The 8,962-nt window shown below is 36.0% G+C and overlaps 1 protein-coding gene across 1 annotated transcript; it reads right to left on the minus strand.

Annotated features, from left to right (window-relative positions):
* Positions 1-208: 208 nt before the first annotated feature.
* pfdn4 (prefoldin subunit 4) lies at positions 209-3,743 on the minus strand. The gene is made up of 4 exons (XM_015364602.2): positions 3,640-3,743; positions 2,872-2,979; positions 2,535-2,675; positions 209-620 (listed from the first exon to the last, which is right to left on the minus strand). Exons 1-4 carry the CDS (start codon positions 3,664-3,666, stop codon positions 489-491), a joined length of 408 nt encoding a protein of 135 aa, XP_015220088.1. The 5' UTR covers positions 3,667-3,743; the 3' UTR covers positions 209-488.
* Between the last annotated feature and the right edge of the window lie 5,219 nt (positions 3,744-8,962).

Consider the following 8,962-nt stretch of genomic DNA (forward strand, 5'->3'; position numbering starts at 1 on the left):
GAATGAAATACAGTTCCTTTGTAGTTTCAATTCAGATTCTCAGCTACTGAAAACGCTACAAAGGGTTTTTCTACTAAGATTACGGACTTTATGGAATTTAACTGGTCTTTTATGGTAAACTTTCTTTGAACCTGGGCTTTTATTATTCTATTTGATGGCCACGATGAAAGCAGAGACAGTGAAAATATGCTAAAATCCAAAAAACACATCACTATACATTGGCTTTTATTGAGATTGTGTGTTTTGCAAACAAATACACTGTCAACGAATGCTGTAAGCTCTACCACTCTGTGATTTCTCCTGTTTTCATGCAAAAACAATAAATAAGCAAATGTTATTTTCTAGAAAAAAGAAAACATCTACGTATGCATTTTGAAGAGGACCATTAAAAAAAAGTTCTATAAACTCTCTGTGTCATAGGAATTCTGGGGATTTTGATGTGTTATCTGCATGAAAAGTTCATCTCTCTCAAGCACAGAACAGGGGCTTCAGCTGTCGTCAGCTTCCAGGTTTATGTTATTTCCAAACTTGGCGTAGAGTTGAACTTTGAGATCAGACAGTATTTGCTGAATTGATGCTACCCGGCCCTCCAATGCTTTGATTTCTTCTTTAAGCAGTTCCTAAGGATGAAAATATGAACACCATTGTTACTAAGTAAACAAGCAGAGCCCATCTACCATTCCAGTTAAAGACTTGTGGAGCAAGAAAACACACCCTTTACAGAAAATACTTGATTTTCTTTGTGGAAATAAATAATCCTTAATTTTGCACTTCATACTGAATCAACATACAAAAATACTGTATATACTTTATAGTATATAGTACACAGTACAAAGTATATAAAGTATCTACAAATACCTGACTCTTCAGCCAAAATGTTTGGTTTCTCTTTTCTAGTTTTTCCATCGTGAAATTAACCTGGTCCTTCACAGCCAACACACACAGAGTTCCTCACAGGTACAACAGTATATAACAACAATAGGTAATTTATACAATATACAAAAGTAATCTACATTTATTTCTAAGTCAGAGTTGTCTTGTCGGAGTTGTTTGTGGGAAAACTACTTTCACATTTCCAGCTTTCCTCAGGTTAGAGTACATCAGAGTTTAATTTTCAAACTTATATTTTGAGAGTGGCAAAGGAAAATAATTTATATTTTATGGTTTCTTATTCTGTTAAAGTAAGTGTAGGAAACCACACTACTAAATAGTTTTCTTCTATTAAAGTAAATGATCATTCATACCAGTATGAATATGCATTAATTTTAACAATCTTGATGTCAGTTCAGCTATCCCCAAACTTGGAAAGCTTCAACAGCTTAAGTATAGGAGGTAGAAATTGATATGAATAGGGTGTCAATTGATGGTACAAAATATCAATGGACAGCTGAAAACTTCTGATAAGGTATATTTCATAGTCACATAAAAGTTACAAGTAAGCTTGAAACTGTACACTGAAACATGGTTAAATAAGCAAAGAGGAATCTGGGATCTTGGCTCGACATAATTTCTGGAGTAATACTATTCTCTATTATTGTATACAGACCAGACGGACCGTCTGGCCAAAAAATGCAGACATAATATACACAAGAATCCATACTGAGATACTGTTTCATAATGATACACCGCAAGATCATTTATCTGCCAGTAGCTGCAATGGTACAGAATCTCACAATTCTCAGACCTCAAGTATTTACATCAAGTCAAAGTTGATTAAAAAAAACAAAGTAACATAAAATTTAGAAACTGCTATAGAGACTCACAACTTCATTAATTAACCAATGTGTTTTTGTACAAAAATTAAAAGAAACCATCAATGCAAATAGTATGCACCTGCAAGATTTCAGCAGAAAATCTCACACATTCCTTGCAGGAAACTCTGAAAATATCACCTTTGTGTTTATTTACTATATGTTAAATTAAAAATTATGTGTTATTTTTCCTTAATAACTTCATTTACTGCTGTGAAACAATTCAAATTTTCACATTCCATTTTTTTGCATCTATTAAGATAATTAGGTGAGTCTACAGCTGTTTTAGGTTTCTTTTCATAGCATTTCAGTACAAATAAAGTTGAGAACTGATTCTGAAGGGTCATGTTTTAAGAGAGCAGATCAAACATACTATATTGATGAGCATTACGACAGCTTTTTCCAGCTGACTGTTAACTGATCACAGGGTAAGACTTACTCAGAAGTGAGAACTCGTTAAAAAGGAACAAAGCGATCAGTGTTATTGAGCTCTTCAGAAAGAAGACTGTTACAGGAAAGATAAAAACCGCCACGCTGCTCTACAAAACACACCCTCTGCAGAAGATAAGCAATAAAATGTGCTTTCAGTAATGTAACTTATGGAATCTGTAAAATTATATGAGACAACAGTTTGCTTTTTACTCCATCCATCCATCCATCAAACAGAGCAAGAACAGAGAATTCACCTCAGTCCAGAAACCAACCCAGGACCCTAGAGCAGTAAGACTCTTACAGCTGTTTACTAACCATGGATTAGAATGAACTTCACAAAGCTAGGCCTACCTTCCCAGTATCTAACATATCCTGTGTTTCCTCCTGGGTGTGGCTAATGAAGACATCACCAATCTGATACGGAATTAGTAAGGTGTCATCATCAAACATCATGATGTCATCACTGGCGTCCTCCAAGTTCTGAAGAGATTTCTGAAGAAGAGAGGCAAACGTCATCATGGAATACATAACTGAGGAGATCTGCCCAACAACAAGGCAAACCTTTTTTTGTTGTTGTTGTTGTTTGTGATTGCTACTGGTATTTTAGAATAGTTTTCTTCCAAGCTCAGATAGTTTTAATAGCCTTCAATTAAATGCGCTAATGTGCACTTGCCAATTATAAATATACCTTCTTTGCTTCTATTTCTTCTTTGAGTTCAGTCATCCGGTTTGTGTTTCTAGCAAATTTGTTAATCTTCTGTTGGTCTTCAAAGGTGACGTTCACGTCTTCTACTGCCTATAAAGATATGAAAAAATGTAAAGAAAAGAAAGCAAGTGGGCCCACTTAGCTCGTTGGTGCTTGTAGTAGCTACCCTGTACTGATCAGAGTATCTCATTCGGTAATTTCTTGAAAAATCCCCGGGTACTGACTCTCAGACCTGGTCCTCAGCTGTAGTCATTTACAAAAATCCAATGGTCACATACTGCGTGCTCAAATTATTTTTGTTAATAATAAGAATAGTTTCAAAGATAATTATCCAACGATATAGAGATTGTACTTGCAACTTCAGAAATTTAAACCTCATTCATTCCATTTAAAGCGTTTGCGTATTATTTTTACTTAATACCACCCATTTTCGTCTCTTGCTTATGTGAAATGCAGCTGTCGTTTACTAACGGCGTTTAGGATTGTATTCTTAATAATAAATTACTAAAGAGCTTTATGGAATGCAATATATAACTATATATTACTGTCTGAAACCAACAACAGATCAAAAGCTCACCGATATTAACCACCACACCCATAACAGTCTATAACGAAGATGGACTTAATTAGTGCACACGCTAATAGAACTGCTTTACCAGCTTTAATTTCCAGATTACACATAATACATGCCTACCCAGCAAGACCGACAAAAAGATTAATAAAATCTAAAACCTGTTAAGAATTACTTACAACAGACTTCTTCATGGTCGCTGCCATTTTTATGGACGAATCTATTCATTCACGTGGAGAATTATACCTTCTGGAGTATTTGTTTTGATTTACAGCGTTTTCATTGACGTGCGGGTTCTCATTTTTTACTTTAAAATATTAATACAATTAAGTACAATGCACAATGATTTTATGTGTAGCTCACATATCGGTTTCTGGATGTATATAATTTATTTAAACAAGTGGTAGGTTCCGTTTAAAGGGACGCACTCAAAGAACGCATGGAAGTTTAAAAGTTTGGCCGATAAAAAGGAGTTTTACGGTAATACTTCTAATGTCCTGCAGGTGGCAGACGTGTCACAAAATCATTTAATTATCTTCTTAATACTGGAATAATTACTTTTTAAAACAGTCATAAAAGGGATTTTTAACATATAATTGTTTCTCCCTCCATTCCGAATATTGAATGCTATATTAGTCAAGGATTTTGTATTTTATCTTAATTTCTTTTCCAACTAATACTTGGTAGTTATAACGTCATGTTGCATGCTTAACTCTTGCTGTCGTTACTAGCAATACTAATTAACGCGAATAAGAAATGTCAATAATGGAACAGTGTTTAATAGGATACGGTTTTTTATAGGACACAGCCGCTGTTCTTTGTGATTTATATTTATGATCTATATTCTGTTACAGTTAGCAAACTAGTCGCACACGCATATGATACAGAAGTGACGAGCACGCAGTCTGCGAACTAAATTCATAAAGATTTAGAGGAAAGACTAGCGAAAACAGCTAACAGATTATATCTTATTTAGATATGTGCCGAGAGTTTCATGCAGGTAGCAAAAACATAAACATAAAAACTATTACTATAAACTAACTATAAAATGGGAAATGCTGAGCTTGAACAGGCGACCTTAGAAAACCTTACCAGTTCATCCTGACAGCATTTTCATCTTCGAGACAGACAGTATAGGAATGTAGGAAAACAATGAAAAAAGCAAATAAAATGTAAGCAAAAAGGCATCACTTCTAAATCAATGGATATTACAATTTGAAGTTGCAGAATTAAGATGGCATTTACAATACTGTCAGTTTGTCACCTTGTGACCAAAATGTGCTCAAAGACAAAGAAGAGAAAAGGAATGTTCTTCATTGACAGACTAAAAGAAATATGTATTCACATGAAATATATTAGTCAAACTCTTGCACTGCATGTTATGTATCTGAACACTTCATGTTTATGAATCTTCAGCCTTTATGAACGCCGTTTATCACAGCTGATTAATTTAAAAAATGTCCTTTCTGTGTTTGATGGGTTTTAAACATTAGAGGAAACAAAAAGAAATGCTGAAACAGGCAGGATTAATATAATATTTTTTCTGGTTTTATAATTATAATAAATTTAAGAGCAATATCGAGTTTTTTTTTCTTTTTTAGTTTAAAGTTTAAGTTGAGGAATGTACAAAAATGATTAACTTTCAGAGAATGTAGAATGAATGATTAACGAAACACCTGTGCCTGAAGGAATTTTTTAAATGGCACAGCTACTGATCCTAAATGTGTTATTGACCTGAAGACCTAACTATTGCTGTCATAGAAACCTCAGGTTGCACAAACTGTTGTAATGTAATGGATGATTCTGCTCAAGAGGAATTGAATGAATTTGAACTCAGTTCACACTGAGCTCAAGTACTTCCTGAACATGATGGGCAAAGCAATTGCTTGTCCTCATTCAGTGGTGCAATTGATAGGTGAGGATATGAGTGTAACTTCTGATGTTATCTTGAAGGGCTTTTCACTGATCATTAATAATTGATCAGTTAATAATAATCAGATAGTCTTTACTAATATGATCTCTGATTATTATTACATTACTGCTAATGTTAACCAACTTCACTAAAATGTGTAAAAACGTATCATGTCTATATACTGCATGTGCTTGAACATGAAAACAAATGACTAAATTGACCAAATTAAAAAATTGACCTAAATTGAAAAAAGTAAAATGTTACTTTTGCAAATGATGACTTAATGTGGGGCTCTTGTCTGTACACGGTGAACAGGAGTTCCACATATTTTCTGGTCTTTCTACAAATTTGACCTTCTATTCAAATATTTGTCTGTCCACGTATTTGCCGTGATGCAAGTTTACTTTATACTGTACATCATCTGCAAAAAACTCATAGCAGAGCCTTATGTAGCTTTGCATGAGATGTGGGTAGGGGTGGACCCCCCATAATGTGACCCAATGGGATAATTTGGGTTGACATGTCAGTAATGTCAACCCCTGAGGCTGTCTGAATTGACACTTTTTCCAGATTTCCTGCTGCTTTAGTGATGTAGTGATGTACCAGAGTCATACATACCTTGTGAGAAACTTTCTGTCCCACAGCAAGAACTGGCCTGACACGTTTCAGCTTTTGTCCTCAGGAATCATGAGTCATACCAGAGCTAAACCATTTTCACAAGTGTGGACTGGATGGACCACACCTATGAATAATATAGTTCTCTAGGCAGTGCCCAAGAATGTTATTTTTCCTTTATGCTGTCTGTGCCCAAAACAAATTCAGATGCATCTATTATTTGTGCATGAATAGGTAGTGCAAAACAATGCAAAAGGATCTCTTAAATTAAGACGCTATCATTTTCATAGTAATTATGTTTTAGCGGTAGTCCCATAAGTAAGCAGTTCATACCTGTTTTAACACCTGAAACTATTGTAGGGTGTGTTTAGGCAAAGTAAAGTCTTAAATATATTCTCTATGTTCTTAAAGGTGGATGAAGGCACTATCCCAATAAACAATATGACAGCAAAAGGAATGTCATCTTTTTCTTCTTTTGCTGTCTTTTATTGTTCTTTTTACCATCACAGTAGTGTACCCTGCCTAGCCAGTTAGTTGTCTATGTAAATTAGAATTTGTAGAATCAGTAGGTGATGCAGTGATTGGCGTTGCTGCCTCAGAGTGCTGGGGTTCAATTCCTGGGATGCTGTCAACATGGAGTTTCTATGTTCTCTCTGCATTAGTGTTGGTTTCCTCCAGGTGCTCCAGTTTGGTAGGGTATTTGGTTGTGTCTGTCTGTGCCTTGGGATAGACTGGCACCCCTTCCATGGAGTACCCTGCTTTGTGCCCATTGCTTGCTGGGATAGGCTTCAGTTCCCTTGCCCCCCCCCGAATCGCATGAAGCAGTTAGAAAATGAATGGATGGATCTTGTTAAGTAAAGTAATAATGATAATAAATACTAAGATTTGGCTACAGTGCTCATATATATACACAGATAAACTGGTCTGCCACTGCTTATCCACATCTTCTATAACACTGCACAGCTATTTCCTGTTTTCTGATGAGTACGCCTACATTGGCAGCAATTAAATATATACAGGTATATACTAACAAATTCAGATTGTGGGTCCTTAAATCCAGGCTGGATCTATTTTACCAGGCACATCATTATTTTAGTTAAATCACATGAGAGTTAATGTGTAACCCATATCAGAAGAAAATCAATTTTACATGACTTTTGGATCTTAGAGTGATAATGGTCTTATCTTATAATCATTGACATAAGCTGCCAGTGGCGTAAAAGAACTGAAGAACTCATTGCCATTTGAATGTCCTGAATGAACATCTATTAAATAATAACCAAAAAAGAGAAAAAAATACATTTTGAACTGATCTGGCACAAGGCTATCAGTCTTCATGTTGACATAATAGATTAACCTTGAATATACTGTTTAGATTGCTACCGTGCAAATAAAAGAGGATACAAATTTGTTGAATTCATGAATGAGGGCAAATCATTTTCTAGAATTCTTAGAAAAGGGATACAACACACATGCGTCACTCAGGTTTAATTGAAAATATATATTTTTAAATATATAGTAATAAAATGTCTTCTGCAGTGTCTATTCTTTTTCTTAAGGTATTGTTTAAAAGAGGTGTTTTGCATAAGTATCGTTCTCTATATGAACATTAAAACTTTTAAAACCACTTAAAAATAAGTGAAGGTTCTTCTTCTTTAACTCAAGTAATAATGATAACAAAAACATTTTATGCAGCTCTTTTAATGAATCTCTGACTGCAGAAATTACAGATGTGCTCCAAAGTCTACCTTAACCCTGACTCCTCCACCCACAGCCCTCAGACTTCGAAAGTATAAAGCTCTCAGACAGAAAGTTGTCATTTAATATAAATTACATGTTGTTGCACTTTTGTTGCATGCCCTTAGCCAAATGAAACTTTGAAATGAAATTGAAAGGTTCCAAATGTTTGCAAGTTTTCAATTTTTGTTAGATAGCAAGATTAGATTTTTAATTGGAGCTCCCTTCATCACGTGTCTCTTGAGTTGAACTGAAGCCTCAGCTCAGGTGAATGACACAGGATGAAATATTTCCTCTATCCAGGCAATTGTCCAAAGTAAAGACTATTGGGAAACTCTGCGGGGTGCTGTGAGGGGGAAGATCACTTTATGCAAGTATACCTCTTCCTGCAGTATAGTGCTTTTACTACCACACAAACTCTTGAATACCTTATTTTTAATGGTGAAGTTCTTGATTACACATGATCACATATCAATACATCCTAGAATATGTTTCACTTACAGTAGCTGTCTCTAAATCAAGACTCACTCCTGTAAACAATGAACAGTATCACCACAAGGATTCTGCAACAAGTACAAAGCAGCCACTAAGTTTGAACTCCATGCCTAGACAAAGATAATCATGGAAGAATTCTGGCATTTTATGCATTCGATTCAGAACTATAGACAACCTGGACAGCACCTCCTTTGTGGTAACAAGGTAGGGACCTAGGGTTAAAAGATAACCAGCCATCTTCACTCTAGCACAACAAAATAATCTAAATCTATCAAAATCTTAGTAAGTAGCATTGTAGTTAAAATCAATTTTGCATCATTCTGACACACTCATAATTCTGCAAGAAACAGGATGGCCACCTGCCATTTTCTTCTAATAACTCAGTTTGCCTCCGTCTTGGAAACTGCTGCACCTTCTTCATCCTAGCATTAATCCCACATCGGCAGGGTCCGCTTGTCGGCACGCCCGTCTCCATTTGGCGCGGTCATAGTGTGCCCCGAGGCGACGTTCACTTCCCGCATGTCTTCAGTGATCCGATCCACCCACCCCTTCTTGGGCCGACCTCGCGGGCTCAGTCGCATCGCAGTCCGTGCCACCGTGTGCTCCCCACTTCTCATCACATGTCCACACCATCGCAGTCTTCCTTCTCGCATCTTCTCCGTTATCGGTGCCACTCCCATGCGTCGGTGGACATCGTCATTGAGGACGTGGTCAGATCTTGTTAGGCCGAGACACCACCAGAT

The sequence above is a fragment of the Lepisosteus oculatus genome, chromosome 16, assembly GCF_040954835.1.
Source record: "Lepisosteus oculatus isolate fLepOcu1 chromosome 16, fLepOcu1.hap2, whole genome shotgun sequence".
NCBI lineage: Eukaryota > Metazoa > Chordata > Actinopteri > Semionotiformes > Lepisosteidae > Lepisosteus > Lepisosteus oculatus.

What these genes read in the sequence shown, in the direction of transcription:
- pfdn4 (XM_015364602.2), bottom strand. Translation starts at nt 3,666, where the DNA reads ATGGCAGCGACCATGAAGAAGTCTGTT. An exon ending in AAGAAATAGAAGCAAAGAAG is followed by an intron (nt 2,676 to 2,871) that starts GTATATTTATAA and finishes TCTCTTCTTCAG; the next exon opens with AAATCTCTTCAGAACTTGGA. An exon ending in ATATGTTAGATACTGGGAAG is followed by an intron (nt 621 to 2,534) that starts GTAGGCCTAGCT and finishes TTTCATCCTTAG; the next exon opens with GAACTGCTTAAAGAAGAAAT.